Source organism: Polypterus senegalus, chromosome 11 (genome assembly GCF_016835505.1).
Source record: "Polypterus senegalus isolate Bchr_013 chromosome 11, ASM1683550v1, whole genome shotgun sequence".
NCBI lineage: Eukaryota > Metazoa > Chordata > Cladistia > Polypteriformes > Polypteridae > Polypterus > Polypterus senegalus.
This window is the reverse complement of record NC_053164.1, coordinates 25,284,926-25,308,909: the sequence shown is the minus strand read 5'-3', so window position 1 is coordinate 25,308,909 and position 23,984 is coordinate 25,284,926. Positions and strand designations below refer to the sequence as shown.

The 23,984-nt window shown below is 36.3% G+C and overlaps 1 protein-coding gene across 10 annotated transcripts in view; it reads right to left on the bottom strand.

Moving 5' to 3' along the window:
• Window positions 1–23,984, bottom strand: part of LOC120538749 (ryanodine receptor 1-like) — a 364,839-nt gene that overhangs the window by 301,641 nt on the left and 39,214 nt on the right. For 6 of the 10 annotated variants that reach the window (XM_039768185.1, XM_039768186.1, XM_039768187.1 and 3 more), the window contains exons 4-12: window positions 17,590–17,610; window positions 13,483–13,557; window positions 13,313–13,391; window positions 13,105–13,217; window positions 12,536–12,635; window positions 4,481–4,577; window positions 3,583–3,657; window positions 3,293–3,449; window positions 97–261 (exon numbers count right to left, since the gene is read on the bottom strand). In XM_039768185.1, the coding sequence (XP_039624119.1) occupies window positions 97–261; window positions 3,293–3,449; window positions 3,583–3,657; window positions 4,481–4,577; window positions 12,536–12,635; window positions 13,105–13,217; window positions 13,313–13,391; window positions 13,483–13,557; window positions 17,590–17,610 (882 nt within the window). The remainder of the gene's footprint in view (window positions 1–96; window positions 262–3,292; window positions 3,450–3,582; window positions 3,658–4,480; window positions 4,578–12,535; window positions 12,636–13,104; window positions 13,218–13,312; window positions 13,392–13,482; window positions 13,558–17,589; window positions 17,611–23,984) is intronic. The other 4 variants (XM_039768194.1, XM_039768191.1, XM_039768190.1 and 1 more) reach the window with 1 other exon arrangement.

Below are 23,984 nucleotides of genomic sequence, written 5' to 3'. Positions count from 1 at the left end.
GTGCAATGATCAGTAAGCCTGGCAAATTCATTTGGAACAAAGTCGGTAGATAAGAGCCAGTAGTTCATGTTAACTTTGGTTGAGCAATAAACTTGCCTTTCTCTTCAAAGGGCCAAGGCGAGCAGATTTGGCATCTACAGATGCATATGTAAGCCAAAGGCCAGTTGATACATGCTGCACAAAGCACATTGACTCTCCATACTTGATCTCAGGAGCACCCATTCCTTCTACATCTCGTTTTTGAGCCACATCTGATTTTTCCTGTAAGGGAGAAGGTTCAGCTTAATACAGAAAAAAAAAATCAACTCTCGGATTTAGTCTTTTCCGGTTTATATGCACGACTCTGCTGACACTTGCATTTTGGGGTTCCCATAATCTGTGTTTTGCTGTACTATGTTAGCAAAGGACAAACATGGACCTCGCCACTCCCATTATACTAGGATTCGTCATATTTTAAAACAACTGAAGTCAGCACAAATTAAATGAAGTGTATGATGTGCCTGAATTAAATGGAATCTGGAAAGCATTTAGAGAATCTTTTGAATCCCCAAATAGCAGATTGTGCTATAAGAACATATAAACACAAGAAATTTGACAAACGAGAGGAGACCATTAAGACCATCAACCCTGTTTGCTTAGCTAATAGCTAAGCGGTCCCTATGTTTTTAAAATCTTGAAGATTAATATAACACATTTTAATTTTAATCATGTGTCACACCTCTCACAAGTAAAAAGTGTCCATTTACACATCTAGGGAGCATTAGAATGTTTAAAGAAGATCCAGCTGTACAAGGATGGCAGGTATAGTCAGTTATAGACTTTAAAGAGCCACTAAACAAACCAGGCCCATTATAAAACATGGAATTTACAATAATCAAAAGTAAAAATATTTTAATTAATATCAAAGAGCATCTAATGATGCCACTTCTTCATGGTATCAAATCTCAGTTCACACTCTTTTCTTGTGTAGCTCTTGGCTGGTGGAACAAGCTACCTTCCTCCATCTGATTTTCTGGCTACTTCAATGTGTTCAAGAATCATTTAATGGCTCTGTTGTTTGGTGAATTACCGCTTACAGCTATTAGGTTTTTGAAACCTGGGAACTGTAACAAGCTTGTATTTTGTTCTGAGCTCATCACTTGCTGTGATCTATTTTGCCCCCTTGTCCTGTAAAACTTGTTCCTAAACTGTTATCCAGACTGATGTTTACTCGATTATGTTGATCTCTTTTGTAACTTGCTTTGAATCAAGCAAATTAATGTAACTGTTATCTAAATCATGACCTTAGAAAAGATAGCTAAAATAAGGCAAAAGGTCAAATACAGGTAGGTGGGAAGAGAATAGGTGCCCTGTGGTGGGCTGGCACCCTGCCCCTTGTTGACTGGATTGGCTCTGGCAGACCCCCGTGTCCCTGTAGTTAGGATATTGCGGGTTGGATAATGGATGGATGGATAGATGGAAAGAATAGGCAAAGAAATAAAGAAAATGAAAAAGAAAGAGGAATATCTAAAGTCTCCAAATGGTACTAGGAACAAAATGTTTCCACTAAAGAAGGATGTACACAATGACAGAGTGCAGAATGAAAGAGTAGTCATCTTAAACTCTCATGATTCTATTGCATGAGTGCTTCGTATGATTTGATAAGGAAGAAAATAACACTGAATGTTTTAAATGGTGCCAGCATAATACAGTGCATTTAATATAATGCATCAATATAGTGCATTTTACTTTCTGTTATTACAGAAAATGGTCTTTGAAATATTTTTCTTCATTTTTTCTAATAATTTAAGCATATGGTAAGTGGTTTTAACAAAAAAAATCCAAGATTTTTCTGTAGTGAATTACAATAATGTACAACCCATTACTCCATATGTGTATACTGTATGTCTTCACTTACTGGTATATTAGCATCAGATCTTGCTTTATTGCATGCAACTTAAATCCAAGTACTTTCTATACTGTATTATGAGGATAATGACTTGCAAGAGACAGTAATAGAAAAAATGAAAATGACACAAAAGATTCATATTTAACAAATGAGCAAATCGCAAAACTGGGAATCAAAGAGCTCTTTCATCAAAGCCAAAAACACAATCAAAAATCCAGGGTCAAAAACAGGAGCAAGAGACTTGTTAACCACAAACTCAAAAACTAAATCTTTCACAGAGATTTTAGGGTTATCTGTCAAACTCAGCCAAAACTGCCGGGGGGATAACCTTTATACCATTGCCCAGATGACGTCACAAAAGAATGCACTTTGGGGAATTCTGGGAAGGATTTTAATGGAGGTGGTTAAAACAAATGGCCTAAAATGGATGGAAAGAATAGGCAAAGAAAATGAAAAAGAAAGAGGAATATCTAAATAAAGTATCCAAATGGTACTAGGAACAAAATGTTTCCACTAAAGAAGGATGTACACAATGACAGAGTGCAGAATGAAAGAGTAGTCATCTTAACCTCTCATGATTCTATTGCATGAGTGCTTCATATGATTTGATAAGGAAGGAAATAACACTGAATGTTTTAAATGGTGCCAGCATAATACAGTGCATTTAATATAATGCATCAATATAGTGCATTTTACTTTCTGTTATTACAGAAAATGGTCTTTGAAACATTTTTCTTCATTTTTTTCTAACAATGTAAGCATATGGTAAGTGGTTTTAACAAAAAAATCCAAGATTTTTCTGTAGTCAATTACAATAATGTACAACCCATTACTCCATATGTGTATATGTCTTCACTTACTGGTATATTAGCATCAGATCTTTGGGGAATTCTGGGAAGGACTTTAATGGAGGGGGCTAAAAGAAATGGCCTAAAATGGAGTGTCCTTCCAAACACATACTGAAAACAAATTATGAACTTTTTAAGGAAGCATGATACATGAAAACAGAATTCACATTCTCTGTGTGCTAAACCCTACAATCAACATATAATTAACCAGAAGCTCCATTAGGTACTGAACAAAAAATTATACATTTCAGAGTTTATTATAATAAGAAGCATGTAGAAAAAGCAGTGCTGCTATAAACATTTATTATATTTATAACAATTCTAATGTAAAAGTCCATTTTTAAAGATATTTAACTATAAATGTATTGTAATTTGGAAGGACTGTCTTAACTATTGGTCAGTTACACTGCCCATCTCTAGATAAACTCTAAAACGTTTACTGTCTTTCTATTTGTAATTTTTAATGGGTATCTATTAACATTTTCCTCCTGTGGTATGTTCTCACAATGTATGCTTGGGATATATTTGGTTTCAATGACAAGGATTGACCTCCTACCTTTGATGCTCTGAAACAGAAGGCAGACATTTTAGTGTGGGCCCTTTCCGGGTCAACAACCATGAGTCCCTTATCTTCTTCCAGTCCCAGGTAGCGGCCAGTTGTCACGTGACGCACTCGAAAAGGCTGTCCCCATTTCATGTGACTTCCACTCCAGCTAAATCATTAAGAGGAGCTTTATAAGTAATTACAACAAAACGGACTCATTCATTCCTTCTAGCTTTCAGTCTTCGTATCCAAATAGACATGTTTCACACAAAACAAAACAGAGAAAGGCTTAGATTGCTTACCTGATACGAAGTGGCTCAAGTCTCCAAAGTGACCGTGCATGGCTGCATACAGCCCCTCCTTCATAGTGTGCCTGGCTAAAATGGCACAGGAAATGTAAGTGAGGAAACTATTGCAATATCAAAAAAGAGCTAGTTACACTATGCTAAAGCAACGGCTTATAGCTTGGAATAAGATTATTTCAGTAAAAAAATGTTCTCCACAAATCCTTGGGAAGACAAGAAAAGCTTTAGGCCATTATTTTCCTATGTCTCCTTAAATGCCATAAAATCCATACACACATGATCCAAACAATGCATAAAAGCAAGATAAAAAAAAATCTATCCTAACAACCAAGCTGTGATCCAAGCAATATCCACTGCGGTCTAAAAGAATTTTAACAAAAGAAAACGTGTTTCTTATTAAGAAGTTAGTTGAGGTGGAAACGTGACTAAAATTGGTTCATTGTTTTAAATATTGTATTGCCACCTTTAGACCAAATATAAAAAATAACACAAATTTGATGTTACTGTATCCTAGGAATAGTTAGAGACTAGCAGTCAGGGAAACATGCATAACAGTTTGCAGTTTACTTAACTAAGGAAGAAAGACCCGTTTATAAATTTTAGTAAGTTTAAAGACTTAAATGCTGTCATGCTTTCTGTGTCCTAGCCAATGACTGGATAAAATTAGTTTCTATTGAAAGCTCTAGGCCCATCACCCTTCAGGCAGCAGGTGCAGATGTTGTGCCTGAAATGCTATTCTTGCCTGAGTATCACCTTCCTTCTAGCATGGCTCAGTTCCTAAAAACATTTAACCTCTAAGTGTATCAGCAAAAACGGCTCATTAATTCCAAACCAGAAAATTCTAAGCCAAAGATTTAGGATTTAACCATTATTAATGTTTAAAAAATATTCCTACCGGCGCTGCTCATCTCCTTGGTCTGAAGTAGCAATAGCCAGACACTCATCCATATGCCCATGGAATAGCCTCAAGACATGTCCTCCTGTCAGGTACCCTGAAAAATAATAAGAGAAATTGGATGAAAACTGCAGTGGTAAGAATACCGCTCTCATAGTACTTTCAGTCAAAAGTGGGTTTTTTACCCCTTCGATATTTGCTTTTACTACCAAATGATAAGCTCCCTTAAAGTCCATGGTAGCTATAACCCTACCACAATATGCTAAACCTGTTGCTGGTTATTTTGAAACCCCTTTGCAAAAATACTGACCACATCTTTTTATAGCCTGAAACTAGGAAATTCAAAATGTGAATTGTTCACAACCAAAAGTAATCTCACTTAAAGGATTCTGCAGACCCAGAAAACATATTACCATAGAATTGCTACAGTTTAAGTTGAGTATACATTTTTGTGAGGTCAATAATGGCACCCATTTGCTGAAGCCTATACTTAATATAAGTGTCTGTCTGGAGATGAAAATTTCCAAAAACTAATATACTGCAAGTAACTTTTAGCTGCACTCAGAACCCAATATTGAGATGAGTGACGGAAATGACTGCACTTAATAGTAAGAGAGGGTAATCAATGATAAGAAATGCACCTGGTTCCCCTGCATTTTAAAAAGTGCAATTACTTTTTAAACATATTCATATCAATTAACCACAATGATAATCTTGTTGTTGTAAATATGAATATCTTAAATTATAACCAACCAACCAACCATGTTCTAACCCGCTGAATCCGAATACAGGGTCACAGGGGTCTGCTGGAGCCAATCCCAGCCAACACAGGGCAGAAACCAATCCTGGGCAGGGTGCCAACCCACCACAGGACACACACAAACACACCAAGCACACACTAGGGCCAATTTAGAATCGCCAATCCACCTAACCAGCATTGTCTTTGGATTGTGGGAGGAAACTCACGCAGACACGGGGAGAACATACAAACTCCACGCAGGGAGGACCCGGGAAGCGAACCCGGGTCTCCTAACTGCGAGGCAGCAGCGCTACCAGTGCGCCACCGTGCCGCCCTATCTTAAATTATTCTATTTTAAAATAGTTAATTAGGAAAAATAAATGAATACATTAAGTTAGAAGAGAGCATCCATAAACACTGTTTATTCTTTTCATGCTCCCAACCTTTTATTCTCGTTTCATTTTACTGTTGGGGCAGTACATTGGCACAATGGTTAGGACACTTTAATCCCACCTTAACTAAAGTCTTAGACATTCTCTATCTGCCTGCATATAATACATTTTTTGGGTACTCCTGTTTCCTTGCCCCACATTGCAAAGAAATGCATGTCAAGGTTAAGTGGCGCCTATAAACTTGTGAATTAAAAGTTGGAATGTGTATAAATGTGCCCCACAATAGACTGGTACCCCATGAAAGGCTGGTCCTTGTATTAAGAACAAATCTAACTTCTCTCAGTCCTGCAGCTGAATGAATGATGAAGATAATGAAAGAATGAGTGCTTTAGTCTTAGTCATCTTTATGATTTTTTACAGCTTCCAGTTCAACAGTGTCTTCATTCTAGATGTGTTTGATTGTGGCTGCATATTTTACTTCTGTCTGAAACAAATAATTACATCTGTGCCATTCAAGGAACTAAAATGTGAAATGTACACAGCTGAATATTTTTACCAGTCTAACATTTTCTTAAAAAAAACATTAATTAAAAATTAAATTATATCAAATCATGAAGCAGTACTGATGATCTCAATGTATTGCTACAGCTCACGTGCAATAGTTAAAAAGTTAAAAAAACACATTTAATGCATACTTTATTTCAAAGTGACTGATAGTATATTATAAAGTAGGTCTTGCATTTCCACTCCCAACAACTGTAATGCAGCATTAGCTGTTGATGCTTTTAAGAAGAAGCAATGTGAGTCAGGACAACAATGTGGGAGTTCTTGAAAATTCACAAAAGAAAAATGATAGGACTTTAACGCTTTTGGTGACAAAAAAAGAGGGTCTGGGATGGAAAAGCATTTAAAAATGCTGGGAGGTAAATTCTCCTACATACGTTGAAGCTTTTATAAATTATATAAGGAACTAGCTGCGGTACCTGGTGCTGCCTAGGGTATAAGGACCAACTAAATGTTGGGTTCAAAGGTGTGAATTTGCAAACCTGACAAACACAAATTTTGCTTTATATATTTGATAAGCAATGTTAAAAAAAAAAACACAGAGACAGTGGTTATAAATAGTAGTGAGTATAAGAGGGGCTTATTATGCACAAATAGACCTATAAAATATCAAAACTTGACACACAAGATATTTTATCCAAACAAGATAGTTTAGGATAGAAGATTACAGCATTGTTTAACAAGAGAGCAGGGCTTCTATACATTACTATTAAACGTTTTTTATTAAAAAGTTGGCCTAGATTAAGAAACTTTCTCTATACTCTTGCAATCTGCTATTCTTCTAAAGGTTACAGTAGCAAAATGCTGAGCTAAACAGACCAGGCCACCCTAACCTCAGCAACTTATTCAATTTCCTCCTGGGGAAACCCCAGACCCTCCCTGGCCAGTTGGAATATATAATCTTTCCAGCATGTCATTAGGCTCCTGCCAGTGAGTTGTGCCTGGTATAGTACTGTGGAACGTAATGAGGGGGGCATCCTGGAAAAGGCGCTATATAAATAAAATGTATTATTATTATTATTAATATTATTGAGTGAACTTTTAAGGTAATGTTAAGAAAAAAATGTCTTTCAAAGTTATGTCTACTATAGATGTGCAAACCTACATAATGTGAAAATGGTGAGATCATAATACTGTAAACAGTCACATACAGTAAGTGAAAAAACCTGTTATATTTTCTGTATTGTTATTGTCACTTATGCAGATACATGTCACAATAAAATATATAATTCGCATAAAATAAACATTCATGTTCTACATTCCATGTTCGCGAGAGAAACTGCCAGAAATTTGCTATGATATCCATATTATAGAATTTTCTGTGAATGGTAATGTTCCACTTAACTCAGTTTATCTGCCAGACAGATGAAAGGCAGGAAAAACACAATTTTTGTTAATGAAGGATTGCTCAATCTACAACTGAACTTTACATGAGAAAAGAAGCCAATATTTTGTACATCATCTTCCATCAATGGCCACCATTTCAATGTCCGCTGTAAGTATACACTATAGCTCTATAGTTCAATTTATGTCCTGGCTAGTTATAGAACTTTTCCCTGTTAAAACGCTGAGTTAGTCATCGGATTGAGAAAGCAATTTTAATGTCTTTTATTTCAAGACTTTACCCAACTGGACACACTAGCCATACAGCCTGTAATAAATCTGAGACTAAAATAAAACAAATATTCATCTCAAAAGAAAAGACAGAATTTCATTTCAAAAGAAAAATGCCATAACAGATCTACGCAAGGAAAGGGAGAGGCATACAGAGTATTCCAGAAACTATGTATCTGACATATGAAAATACAAAAGTATCTGTGCTATAAAAAAAATAAATATTATCCAAGCAAAGCTGTTACAATAGGAATATATTCTCAAATCTTTCTCAAATTCCTACCCCCTCCCCACCCCTCTTCTGCTGAACATGTCTTACAGCCTGATAAGACAGCCATTTAATCATGAGACAAGTAGAATTAGAACCAGGAGATGACAAAAACTTCTAGCAAAGAAAAGAATTTAAGCAAACAGTGAACAGGAAATGTATCAAGAATTGCTGTCAGTAAACAGTGTGGTCAAGTTTAATAACCAAAAATCAAAAGAAACATATAACCAGAGCCAAATCATAAATCATATTGAAAAAGCAGCACACAATTATTCTTCACTAGGGATTCAGTAACAATAGAGATTGTAAAAATTCTATCTTGGACAACCAAGAAGTGCATGGCTTGACCTTTATACCTTGTACCCAGCGATGTTACTCGTTGCAGACGTCTGGTTGATCTCACCTTGCAACAGCATGGTGACCACCAACAAATAACTCTCAAAATGGCACTGCTCATAAGCAAAACAAAATAGAGTCATTAGGGAACATTACTTATTTTTAACACTGTTAAAAATGAATCAAGTGAAAAAAAATAATGTGACCACAAGACTCCATGACCACCGCAACCCCAAAAACAAAATCTGAAAAATGTTTAGAGACCAAGGAGAACTTCTAAAAATCAAAACTCCAAGCTTTATCATGACGGCTGTTTTAACAAAGTTTTTTTAAATAATTTATGACTGCTTCTCAACATGAAAAGTGTTTATATGTATACAGATAAAAAGCAAGTTTGAGTAATTGACCATCTTGTGAGACTTATTATTCATATGAGGAATTGTTCAGATACCTAAGTAAACATGATTTGGAGAATTCTAGTGCCTAATTGAATGGATTTCTGGACTTGTTATGGACTATCCACAACAATGATCTACTATAAACTAACAAAAGAATGAAGTGTACCTGGTATCATAATACCATGCGCCAAAGGTTATTGATCAACAAAAATACAATAAAATTTATTTTTGTATAGCCCAAAATTACACAAGAAGTGCCACAATGGGCTTTTTTTTTTTTTATTTATTAATTTTATTACAATCAATACATAGCAATCAAGTTTTTACAAAAAAAAAGAATTATGCTAAGAACAGATCGATCCCCACCCTTGAGAGAGAGAGCAAGCCAAACGGTGTATAATTTAAGGCTTTTAAAAATACCTAAATCAACAAATTCTCTGTGCTTTATAAAATCATTTCAAAATATTACTGATTAGATCCTGCCATGTTTTGAAAAAAGTCTGCACAGATCCTCTAACTGAGTATTTGATTTTTCCAATTTTAAATAATATAACACATCAGTTTCCCACTGACTTAAAAGAGGAGAGTTTGGGTTCTTCCAGTTTATCAGAATAAGTCTGCGTGCCAACAGTGTAGTGAATGCAATCACAATTTGTTTGTCTTTAACCACTTTAAGACCCTCTGGAAGAACCCCAAACACAGCTGTTAATGGGTTAGGAGGGATTGTGAGTCCAAGACTGTCTGAGAGGTAATTAAAAATTTTTGTCCAGAATAATGTTAATTTGGAGCAGGCCCAGAACATGTGACCTAGTGAGGCTGGGGCTTGGTTGCAACGTTCGCAGGTTGGATCATGCCCTGGAAACATTTTGGAGAGTTTTAGTCGAGACAGATGTGCTCGATATATAATTTTGAGTTGTATAATTGTATGCTTTGCGCACAATGGGCTTTTAACAGGCTCTGCCTCTTGACAGCCCCCTAGCCTTGACTCTCTAAGAAGACAAGGAAAAACTCCCAAAAAAAACCCTTGTAGGGAAATAAAAAAATGGAACAAACCTCAGGAAAGGCAGTTTAAATAGAGACCCCTTTACAGGTAGGTTGGGCATTCCGTGGGTTTCAAAAAGAAGGGGGTCAATACAATACAATACACAGATCAGAACAAATCCTCAATAGAGTATAAAAATAAAAATTGTACAAGTACGGACCAGAATTTAACAGTAGAAGATATCAAATAATATGACTTGGATTTGTTTAGAGTTCTGGAGACCTCAGTCATCAAGCCGCCTCCCCCATTTGGCCATTCCACAGCTGAAACAGCTCTGGGCCAGCCAATCCGATGAAAGGACCCCTCCTTCCCACGATTCCTGTGATCCTTCATCAGGGATGACTTTACTTTAGGCAGGCAAAACAACTTGGCAGGTGGGACGTGGCATCGAGTGCCACATTTGAGTAACGAGAAAAGAAACAGAATAGGTGAGGGTTAGTAACAAATTATAACTATCATGTAACTTATATTTTAGTGCTAATGACTAACAACAGAGATGTAGTCTGTACAGTTGATCATCAGCTCTAGTCAGGATATGCTAAACTGAAGTGTGAGTCTTTAGCCGGGATTTGAATGCTGAGACCGAAGGGGCATCTCTTATAGTAGCAGGCAGACCATTCCACAGTTTAGGGGCCCTGTAACTAAAAGCTCGACCTCCCACTGTTATTTTATTAATCCTTGGAATCATAAACAGACCGGCATCTTGAGATCTTAATGTGTGCTCTGGTTTGTAAGTCATGATAAGTTCAGACAAGTAAGCCGGACCTTGGCCATTTAATGCGTTATATGTTAAAAGGAGGATTTTAAAAGCTTCCCTAAACTTAACCGAGAGCTAGTGTAAGAATTTAAGAACTGGAGTTATATGTTCATACTTTCTTGTTCTTGTAATAATTCTTCCAGCAGCATTCTGAATTAACTGGAGGCTGTATAAGGAACAGTTGATTAACAAAAACTGATTAACTCATTAACAACAACAGAAAACCTGCAGCCACTGCGGCTTTCCAGGACCGAAATTGCCACCCCAGGTACAAGTGAATAGCAAGTATTATAAAATTGACCAAAAATTTGAACATCAGGGCCATTGCAGTCAAAAAGGAGCTACATTTTTGAAAAAGGTTACTGACATTATCTTCACACTAAATCACTGTTTGCAGGTTTTAACAGTGAGTGAAGAAAAGAGTAATATCCATTAGGTCTAAGTAGCACAGTCACTCCTTCTAGGGATCCATAAAACTCAAATGAGGATGCTTTGGGTGTCTGGTGATGGCGTCCCAGGATCCATTGACAGCACGAACACTGGGAGAAGGCCGAGGACAAAAGTGGGGATTAAAGGTCTCGGCCTCTCATCAAGATGAAAAATGATGAGATATGTTAATTACTGACTGTAATGTCTTATGTTTAACTTTATTTTGTATACTGTTTTATTTTTTACACATTACGTACATTATCTAGCACTTGGCTTATATTTTTAGCAAGTCAGCATTTTAGTCGGATAAGATGAATAACGTGTTATTTATGGTGGCATTGTGCTATTAGTTGAGCAGGACAATCTGCATCACAATGTTTAGGGGGGCACATTCAGTTCTTGGGTGATGCATAGTCTGAGTATAATTTGATTAGAGTGTTTGCTTGGACTTGTCTATAGACACGGCCCACATTCTCCACAAAGAATAACAGTATGAGGAATTAGCTGGGAGTAATCCTGTTTATCCATTCATTATGGATCAAATTTCTTTGCTATTTATTTCAACACCAGCTCTGGCTTTTCTCTCCTTACTACTTATATAGATTAAACATCTGGGAGGGATCTACACAGATTGCCAATATTCCTCATCAGAATGGTTCAGAAAGAGAAGACATGCCATTACTGTCATTTATAAAAGGACTTCATGAGAAGAAGAACCTTGGTTCACTACCTGGATGAATACACAACAGAGTTAAAATCCCTCCAAAAACAGACACTGAAATTATCACAAGTTACAGCACATAAGCTCTCTATACTCCTGAACCTATTATCCTAAACAAAACAGGTTAAACTGTGAGGTGCCTCCAGCCTACTGGAGAAATCTGAACTGAGAATCTAATATCCCAAGTAAAATCAGTAAAACTTCAAACTCCTTCAATGTTTGTATCTATGAATTTTCTGAGTGTCTGTCTGAACTATACATACATTTGCAGTATCCAAACTTGGCTTTCAGGAACTAAAGCTAGAGTAGGAATAGGTATCTGATAAGGGATTTGCTTGAAACACAAATGTACAACCACCATGGTCCACTTTTTAAGGTCTAACCCTTAAGATTCTTATTTAGTCATGTTAACTATGAAAATATTAAATTTACCTTCTCAGTTTTAAACAGACAAGTATGAATGGACAGAGAGACAATGAATTAAAATTTTACAAAAATTCAGAAATACTTCATTTAAAAACAATCCTTTGATTGCTTCTTCTAAGAATTTGACAAATTATTTTTATCTAGAACTTATTCGCCTTAAACAGCATGGAAGTATAAAGGACACAAAAATATGTAATGCACTGTTTGATACATTACTTACTGCAGCATACACTGCTTTATAAGTTTTGTGATGGTGCTCACAATGAGAATGAAAACCACAATGTAAAAGAATGACAGATTGCACAGTACAGTATCACACTGTTGTTTAATATTTTCTTTTTAAAAATGACTTAGTAAGCATATATTTACCCTCTGCAAGCTCACACCCTGAGCAAATGGGATTCATGTTCCACAGAGTTTGCATAAAAGAAGCATCAACCATTAGGTCTCCACTTGCATATGAGAGGTGCTAAACAAAAAGAAAAACAGCAGATTTAGGTTGCTGGACTGGCATAATATGTATTTATTCTACTCATTTCTGGATCTATCTTTTTCCATTATACAGTCATGAGAAGTCAGGGTCTTTTCTACAAGCTATTGGTGCAAAGTAATGAGGAACGCCTAGCATACTCATAAATAAATTAAACTGGGTCAACTTAAAGTCTCTAATTAAATAATCAATCATGTTTTTAGAATTTGGGAAGTATAACTGGATGAAACCCATATGGATACGTGGAAGAGTTACAAAACCTACAAACAGAGTTACTGTATGTTGACTGGAAATTAAACCAAGATTCCTGTGGCTGAGACTGTGTTCAAAACTGTAATCGCATAAAGATGGATTGTATAAAATGCAGTCTAAATGTATAGAAATGAAACTGTAACAAAAATGAATTAGAGAACACACAAACATTAAAAACATGAATACTTGCACTCACCAAGTACCTTTCAGATGACACACTGACCAGAATAAGGTCATCACCTACTCTGACCTTTTCACCTTCTGACCTCTGTTTGGAGGCTGGGTGGATGGTCCACCAGCATGCTTCTCCTGGGTAAGCAATCAGTGACAATGTTACCATAAATTAAAATGAGATGCTGTCATTCTCTCAGTCTGTGGTTAGTTAGGTTGTGGCTAGACTGTACCTGTGGCATCTTCCTGTAGACCCACATCAAATGACAGCTTATCTGTGAGTGACCGTGATGTTGTCAAGCAGCTCAAATACTGAAAAATACAAAAAACAATGAGCACAATATGTAGCCAGGTATTTTTAGCTAATCTTCCAAATCAAAACAAGATTGGGCCACTGACTCACCATACCACTGTGTGAGTGCCGGAGTAAAATAGCATGGCCGTAGAGCAATGTTCTGTGACCACCTCCTTGTGAAGACTTGACAGATTGATGAACAGTAATGAGGAAAAGACAAATACAATAAAATATTAATTACTGAGTTGAAAACAGTGATTTATTAACGAATCTGGCTAGCTATGAGAGTAACATCTAAAAGAACCATATATCTTGAGCTTTTCATTACAAGATCCTTATTTCTGTACAAAAGGAGTTTATATTTAGCTGATATGTCTACACAAAACAGTTATAATTAATTTGAAAAAGGGATCTGTTGGTGGCATAAGTTGCTATTTTCACTACTTGCACCCTAAATCTTAAAAACCATAACTGCAAAGAGGGTTATCAATGATAATAAAAATATACTATGGGGTAAAAATGCAATGCACTAGCTTTAATATTAAGATTGCTGATGGTAAGAAAGGTGTATTTCAGTCAATTCAAATTTACATCATCATAGTATATATGTTAACATATAGCTTAAGAAAGAATGAAAGGCAATCAAGATGCACTTCCTATATTTACTTAGCCATATGACTTTGCACAGGTACCTAAGGCCAGTCATCCTGAAGTCAAACTGTGCCACTGGCGTTTACTTAATCTGATCAGTTTCCCGGTGGAAAAGGAGCTGCAGGGAATAAAACGGGGCACAGGACAGGAAAGGGATTCATGAGGGCCTAGAACAGACAGACTCGGAAGAAAACTGGTAATGTTCTCCAAAGATACTATGTAGCACACAACTCAGCATGTGCTGGATATGCCTGACCCTCCGCCAAAGGAGACAAATAAGTCTCAGAGTATTGCAAGGAGGTGGGAATGATTCCTGGCAGTTAGACACTAGTACAACATTCAAAGATGAAACAGATTGGACAATGAACCCTGCTTTTTAAGTTCAGGACATGCAGGAGAATAACTGAGTCCTCCCAAGCTATTAAGAGACAGCAAGAGAAAATGGGCAAAGATGCTCATTTACTTGAAACAACCAATAAGAGCCTTAGAGGGGTGCGGAAGGATCAGGGTAGCAATCATCTCAGATGCATACGAAATACACCTTGATTTGGTGGTCCTGAGACTTTACACATATGTCACATGGCTTTAGGTTAGCCAGCAGGGTAGAGGCCACTAAGAGAATACCTTATCCTGTTTCACACCAGTATCAAGCCTGAAATGATTACAATGTGCAGGCTATCAGGGCAACTGAGCCCCTTATCAGGCAGGTTGTAACTGCGTATTTTTGAGATGCTGTTACATAGTTGTAAGTTATATACTATAAGTAGCCCTTTATCTAATCTGTTGTTATTGGTGCTTTGTAAGTTTTAATAAATACAAGTGAAAGGTTTGTTAAGGTTTTATTACTTAGTAGTAATTGACCAACAAACACACTTAGGCTAGCCCCTATTCTAAAGTTTGATCAGAAGAACATCATAAAGCATATTTACTCAATCTGATTTTTTTTTTTTTGTTTTTTTTTTGCTTTATAAGCAATCTGTTATGTGAGATAGCCTCAAAAATCAAATATCTGTGCTGGGCAGAGGGCAGAGGAAATGGAGCAGTACGCACAGTACAAATAGCACCGAGAAACATTTGGATAGCACTGTATGAGTAAACCAGAATGAGCACTTTGCTTCAGATGACCTTATTTGATATCTTTTTTCATTCCAGATACACTGTGACTGGATAAGGAGCTTCTGAAAAAGAAAGCTATTTACACCAAAGCCTGAACACTATTATTTGACACAAGAAACTGAACTATTCGCAAAAACAGATTAAATACATTTTTGCAAACTTTTGTTCACAAGTAAATCACAAAGTTAGTGTATGTCTACCTCTTCAGACCGAGTAGAAATGAGTAATCTAATTAAGAAAGGGGTCCCATTATATGCAGAAACTGGTCTTTGCTTTATATTTTAATAAAATCTTAAACATGTAGACACAGAGGCCAAAAAACATGAATGTGGTAGCTGTCATATATCTATTTACCCTTTGTACTAAAGTACAAAAAACAAAACAGTGAGCAGCTTGGAAGGTAACAATCCTCAAGCTATAACTCGTACTATGAAAATGAATACACATTTTCAGTTAGAAACCAGTCAGGATGCCTAGTTGGCTAAATTTATCTTCCAAATGAAAGCAAGCAATGAATGTGAAACAGACAGAATGCAAATCCAGTCATTCACTTCCTACTAATTCCTTCTACATAAAAGGAGCAGCTTCATTTCCTCCTCACTCACCAGTGGAAGAGAACGGTGCCTATGATGTGATGTTCCTATAGTGTCAGACTTGAGACGGGCTGTTCACATATTAATGTTTTTAGGATCTGATAGGTATTCTTGTTGCAAGCCATAAGCTCCAAATTGCAACGAACAATGGAATGTTGAGATCATACAAATGGAAAACTTAGGAAAACAGTGTAAATTAGCCTATAACAACCATCCCGGGCAGGGCCTACAACAGCATCATGAACTAAGAAATTCAAACTCAGTATTTGTCAAAATAATAAAACAAAATAAAACTCTTACCTCTTTACAGTACCAGCAAATCACATTGCTTTATTATCACTGTTGATGTTATCGTTATTGTAGCAGATTCTGTTATTATTAAAGTGACTATAGATGTGACTCTTTTCCAACCCGCCATCCATCAGTTTCACAAATAAAGCTCGATCTTGGACTGGGCTATAGTTAATTTTCTCGTTAAAATTACAATCATAATCTGCATGTAAGTAAGTCTGTTTGGCATTCATTAAGTTTACAATGACAATAGCCAACTGGATATTTCTGAATATTTCTTTCTAGCACAGATAGTAAGGGTTTGCTATGTGTTCGCTCTGCAGTTTCGATGTGTTCAAAGGGGCTCAGATACAATTCTGGCGGATTGAACCACAGCGTGCTCTAAGAAAAAACACATTTTTGGTCACAATGATGTTAAATGTGGGATGGCTTTAGTCTAAATTAAAAAAAAAATTAAGTGAGTGATAGTGATACAATGTTAAATTTGTGAGGCTCGCCCACACTAGATGCCTGGATTAAAGAAGCCTTTCTCTATCCAAACGAGTTCAGTTCCTTGTATGTCAGGTCTGTAGTGGCACAGTGGCGGAATTGGAGAAAAAGGCAAGGTTAATTCAATTTTATTTGTATTGGTGTCTGCAGTGCAATGCCCTTTGCTAAAGAAAACAGACTAAGAGAGAAAAAAGTCTGTGTCTGACGCTCAAGTTTGTTACAATAAAGTGTCAACATCACTCCTGCGGGTTAAAATAATAAATAATGCTGGCTGCCCAGGTTCTCCTTTAGAGTGATCAATACAGTTGCTTTTCCTGAGCACTGAATGTGATGGCCATGGTTCAATCAAAGATGAGAGAACAATTAATGAGGGCTCTAAGGGTGAATGCATCCTTAGTTTTATTATCATTATTACGTTTCTTCTGAGACATGGAGTCCAGTTCAAGATAACAACTCTGGAGGTAGGCAAATTGGATCAGATCAGGCTAAGCCATTCTTAGTATGGGACCAGACATTCTAAGATCAATAATTAGATTTAGTAGCTTTCAGTCAGCCTTTTATTTTTTTGCACAGATTACACAAGTTGGAAATAAAAATGTTATTTTTGTGACAACAACAGTGTGTTACATAGATAAGTATTCAGCAAATCTACCTGCCTTAAATACCTTTAAAGCATTAATTTCTTGTTTAAAAATAATCATTAGTGTGTGACTGTGTCTACCACACAACACCAAATCCCAGTGTGAGTTACACATTCTCACCGTAACAAGAGAAAGAGTCTTTCTGATTGAATGCATTTGAATGGTCATGCAGGAAGGGAAACAATGACACCGCCAGACAGAAACTTAAGGAAAGGAATGTATCAGTCAGGATGAATTAGGAATTTGGAAAGGAGTTTGTGATAGATGAGTTCTGAGAGCTGACCACTAAACCTACAGTGAAGGAAATAGGTAGGGCTGGGTTCAGGGGTAAAGGATTTTGGTTGTGGTTAGAGGCAATGAATGGAAAACCAAATAACATATCAATAAGAATTGGGGGCATGGCACAGAAAATGCAAGAACTGCAAAAAACATACCCACTTGTCCAAATTGACTCCCTAGTTTGAGGGCAGATAAGAGAAGAAAAAAGAGGCAAGACAAGGTTTAAATGACAAATGTTAGCTGATTAAAAAATAGTAAAATAAATCCTTGCTACATATTACAGGGTGATCTCCTTTAATAGCCTGTGTTACTAAACCCTTTAACGTCTTCGTCAAATGAACCAGAGGTTTATATTTCTTCTGTTCAAGAAAAACTACAAAAAAGGGGCCATTAAGTCAAGGCACAAATGACTTACAAGAATTAGACAACCAATGTTGAAATAATGGGAGACTCATCTTTTTGCATCTACAGACTGAACACTGGGTAATAATACTAATAACTTCAAAAGTGTCAGAGATGCTTGTTAGTGAAAATGATGACAATTGTTTTAGAAATGATTTTATCATAATGAAGATGAGATATAGCAGTAAACAAAATCACAATCACCTTTCATCCAAAATAATAGTAATACATATTGTAAATGAAGTTAACAAACCACACTAAATACATTGAACAGTATCATTCTCTGAGGTTCCAAAATAGCCCTTGTTTTTTGTGTTTCCAGACTTCCAGCCAAAAGTCTCTTGAAGTTCTGCCTCTCACCCCTCTTCAATGTGCAACTTAGAATTGCCGATGCCAGCCACATGCTGTTGTACCTTACTCAGCAGCCTGGTTACTTCATTTATCAGACTACCTATCATGAAAGGGATGTTTCATAATTAAGCACTGCTTTCAAATCTCTTAAAGATCAGACATCATGCTCTCTGATTATGATTGGTCATTTTGTTTGGAGCTTCTCGTTTTTAAACTTTTGGTAGTTGTATCTTTTTCTTATGATGCATCTATTTTTACAATTTTGTAGTCATTTATTTCTAGAACTGTTCCAATACTTCTCAGCCTGTTTACTGAACACAGAATTGTTCTGACCTTTTGAATAAACCTGTTACTTAATTTATTTTTTTTGTATTCTATGGCTAATGATAATGTATATTTTTGCACCACATATTCTGCACTAAATGACATTATAACCACATAGTGGAATTAAAATTCTAAACACATTAACTGTAGTGACTACACATTCTCCACCATATGAGAAGCCACATGCCCATAATACTGACACAAGACTGTGAAATTATAAAATACCTGACAGTTGATCCTGGAATGCAAAATAAATAATCTGTAAGATTACTTAAAAGATTTGTCCAATACACTTTTCACTTTTTAGTAATAAAAGGAAACAAATGTAATTAACAGTTTTAATAAAAACTAATGAGCCTTGAACAGGATGTAGCACAAGGAGGATATGTTCCATCTATGACTACACCTCTATTGTGCTTGTGGATACTGAATTAAGAGATTGTAGAATTTGACAAATTAAATGAAAAAAACACACATTTACAAATGCCAAAATGGTTAAGAATCACTGCTCAATAGAAGAAAACTGAATTCATGTTAATTATGTTTTATTGCATTAGGCTTACTATTAAGCTCACACAATATAATTACCTTATAACTTTTGTGTGTAAAAACTGTATTTCTTTAAAGAAATACTATTTCATGGGAACAAAATATATCCATAGTGTTGTACTTTTTTTAGAATACCAATATATGACATTTCCTTGTCCTGCTGAGAAAGCAAATCTTTCTCTACACACAGAAGATCATGTTTATTCATTCTCATTTATCTCAAAATACTCTTTATGAACAATTCCAGTCTGGTTTTCGCCCCCTCCATAGTACAGAAATGGCACTTATCAAAATTACTAATGACCTCCTTGCCCAGAGGGGACTGGGCGGTCTCATGGTCTGGAATCCCTCCAGATTTTATTTTTTCTCCAGCCGTCTGGAGTTTTTTGTTTTTCTGTCCCCTGGCCATTGAACCTTACTCTTATTCGATGTTAATTAATGTTGATTTATTTTGTTTTATAATTGTGTCTTTCATTTTTCTATTCTTTAATATGTAAAGCACTTTGAGCTACTGTTTGTATGAAAGTGCGCTATATAAATAAATGTTGTTGTTGTTGTTGTCCTTATGGCAGCTGATTCTGGTTTAATCACTATTCTCATCCTTCCTATTCTGAGTGCAGCCTTTGACACTATTTGTCACACTACTCTTCTTAATAGATTATCTTCGTTTGGCATTATCCACACACCACTAGATTGGTTCAGATCCTACCTCTCAGGCTGCACTCAGTTTGTTCAGCTTAAAACTTTCACATCCCAACCCACCGATGTTACTTCAGGTGTGCCCAAGGCTCAACTTCACTAGCAAACCTACTTTTTCCTTTCCACCCTCCTCGCTTATTGATTGCATAGCAGAAATCATATCCTGGTTTTCTCCAAATTTTCTTAAATTAAATAGTGGCAAAAACTAAGGTTCTCCTCATTGGTAAAAAAATCAACATTATCTAAAACTGATAATTTTTCCTTTGTTGTTGATAATTCCTCTGTATCCCCTTCCCCACATGTTAAGAGTCTGGGTGTCATCTTTCACAGTACTTTATCCTTTCAGTCCCACATCAATAACATCTCCCAGTCTTCATATTTCCTCCTGCGTAACATTAACCGTATTCAACCCTCCCTCACTCCCCACACCACTGCTATTCTTGTTCATAGCCTTGTCACTTCTCGTCTGGATTTTTGCAATTCCCTTTTTTTTGGTCTTTCTCACAAATCTCTTTATAAGCTTCAACTGGTCCAGAATTCAGCTGCCCGCCCTCATCATTACTAGAACCCCCTCTATTCACCAGATCACTCCTGTTTTGCAGCAGCTTCACTGGCTTCTAGTTAAGTTCCACATTCAATTCAAAATTCTCCTGTTAACATTCAAGGCTATCCACAACCTTGCCCCTCCATATCTGTCCGACCTCCTCCATGTTGCCATTCCCTCCCGCACCCTTAGATCCTCTTCTTCCATTCACTTGACTGTCCCCTTCGTCCATCTTACCACTACGGGGGAGCAGAGCAACTCACCATGGAACTCACAACCATCTGAGCTTAGAAATACTGAATCATTTTCACTTTTCAAATCTAAATTTAAAACTCATTTGTTTAAGACTGCTTTTTCTCTTTGATTACAATTGCTCTGTCTGATTTTAATTGTTGCATTTTTGCTTTGATTATAATGTGTGTTTTATCTATTGTTCGGCGTCCTTGAGTGTTTAGAAAGGCACCAAAGAATAAAAAATTTGTATTATTATTACTATTATGTCTGTTTTTAAGGGAAAAACAAAAGAGTACTTCTTGATGTTAGCCAATGTCATTACACAAGGATTCGTTAAATCATTTGCCAAAATATTTTTGAGCAAACCAAGGTCAAAGTGAAAAATAAGAATATATCTGTAAGTTTGTTTTTGTTTTTTTTTTTTGTCTGCTCAAGCAAATTTCTCTCAAAAGGTTTTTTTCCTTAACCAGGGTAAAGGCTGTTGCTTAATATATGTGGCCATCTTTTATAGTCAGTCCATGATGATGTTCTATGTCTCCCCATGTCCACTTCCCATTCACAACATATCCACAGCTGCACAACATCTGCACCAAAAAAATAAATAAACTACAAAATGACAAAAATTATATCATTGGAATTTAGAAAAACATACAAGCAAATATAAACAATAATAAATAACATGTCAAAGCGAATGCAAATACAATAAATCAATTAATAACCATTGTGTAAATGTGTTGTAGTTGTGGTTCAATTGCATCTACAAATGTTCCACCAAAACTGACTGTGGCTTACATTTTACATTTATACTAACTCATTTAGCGGATGCTTTATCCAAAGTGATTTAAACATCCAAAGTATAGTGAAAATGTTTTGATAATCTGACAACTTAAGTGATGATGTTTGAAGGATAGCTTTGTGTTTTTCAGTCTAATATTCTAATGACTAGACCATGGGTCTTCAAGTTCAGTTCTAGAGGGCCACAATGGCTGCAGGGTTTTCTTTTAACCAAATTTCTTAAATAGAAGGTAACATTTTGATGCTGAAGCAATCATTATTTAAGCAAAATGTTTGTGATTCATTTTCCATAACTCATTTGTTAAGATTCACAACCCTTAATTGGTTATATTAGTCTTGAATAGCTGTATTCATTGCTTTTATTGCTTAGTGCTTTCTTAAACAGCTGCCAATTAAAAATGGGATGAAAATAATACAGGATCCACCAGTTCATCATAAAATTCAGTCTCATTTACACATGTGGATGCTTAGCATGAAGAACATTTAGAAATAAACTAATAGGAGAAAAAATGGAAGTAAAAATTACTGATGGGCTCTAGTCTGCAAATCATTTGGATAAAATTCTCAAACAAATATAAGTATTTAGTATAAGAAGGCCTTGACATGGCAGGATGTACGAGGTGTGGCAGAAAAGTAATGAGACTGATTTTTTATTTACCAAAGTTTTTATTTTTTTCAAACATCAATGTTATCCCCTTCAAAGTAGTTCCCTTGGGCAGCTACACACCGATGGAGACGTTGTTCCCACTGTTGGTAGCAGCACTGGAAGTTTTCAACCGGTATGGTCTTCAGCATGTCCGTTACACTCTTTTGGATGTTTTCTAAAGTTCCGAAATGACGTCCTTTGAGGACATTTTTCAGTTTAGGAAAAAGGTGTGTGAATAAGAGGGCTGGGGAACCACAGGAATGCCTTTTGAGGTCAAAAATTCTGTTATGGAGAGGGCAGTGTGACATGGAGCGTTGTCATGATGGAGCATCCATTTGTCTGCAATGTCTGGTCTCATGCGAATGACCCTTTTTCTAAGCCTTTCAAGGACGTCTTTATAAAAAACTTGGTTGGCAGTTTGTCCTGGAGGAACAAATTCTTTGTGGACGATTCCCCTTTTGTGACGCACAACCAAAAACAAACTTTGCTAACAGCAGTCACAAAAATCACGTAGTTAACGGAAGGAGTTGAAACTCGCACTGAGCTATGGGAGGGTACTGATACACGTGCTCTATCAAGGACAACAGCGCAGCATTGCCAGATCGATTGCAGTGTTGCCAGTCTCATTACTTTTCTGCCACACCTCGTATGCACTAACATGTATACACAATTAGCTAATAAGTTTCATTATCTGGAAGAACTGGTATCAAAGAAATTAGGATTAGAACAAAAATCTGAGGCCACTGCACTGAGCTTGAGGACTCATCAACTAGACCTTACTATGCTTAAGTAAAAAAGTCCTTAATTCAATCTCTAATGCCATTTTCTAGCAAAGTTGCACTTATGTAAGACTGCTTTTCTACCTGTGATCTTCAAAAGCAGTTTTTCAATTTTGTATGCCACCGACTAAGTTCAAAACTTTATAATGATTTAATACTTTGCTTTTAATAAAAGAGAAAATTATTGAAAAAGTTTGACTTCATCATCATTACCATCATCATCACTGGTTTAAAGGCCATCTTCTGTGTTTACCCAGTTTGGCCAGTAGCCCCAAACCATTTTCTTTTCCACAGTCCTGGGCATGTATTGGGATGAGACCCTCCAAGCATGTCTTCTTAGGTCTCCCTCTAGGTCTTATTTTCTTCACTCCCCCCCTTGGGGCATCTCTTCACCCAGTCATTCTCTGCCTTTTGTTTCACTTGCCCAAACCCCTTTATCTTGTTTCTTCTCAGCAAACCACCTATCACCTCCACAATAAATCCTGCTCTTCACTCAGGCTTTAAGTTCCTCTCACTCTGTTTTACTCGATATATCTACATATTGATTTTCATTTCTGTTCTTTCCAGCATGGCTTCATGAGTCACATAACTTTTGGAAAATTTACCCTATTTTGTCACAAAACTACTTTAGAAATAAGCTTTCACTGTTATGCCCGCACCTCTGCCTGTGCTCAACATGTAACCTAAGTAGCAGAACTACACTATTTTCTCCAAAGCAACTCCATTGCTGATACATGAATGTACACTTACAACCCTAGAATTCTGCACCTTTCTCACAAACACCTTTTTCAAACAAAGGTGGCCTACAGACTGCCCATCACACTACTACATCATTCATGACCCCACTTCCGAAAAACCATGCATTGAAATTATTATCTTTCAACATTGCGAGACACACCACACATCCATGCTATGGAGGAATATTTCGGACAAAATGAAATAAATAAATAAATGCGTAAATAAATAAAAGTACTGTGAAATGTGAGCATAAATAAATAAATGTGTCATGAAATGACAGCCTTAATAAATAAATATGTCATGAAATGAGAGCATAAATAAATAAATGTGTCACGAAATATGTTTTTCGTTGCTTATTTATTTATTTCATTTTGTCCGTAACATTCCTGCAAACCGTCATGAAATACGGCTTGAAATAAAACTGTCACTTTCACTCGTCAAAGTTGAGAGGGTGGGCTCTAACACGCCCTCTAGTTACTGATTGGTGAA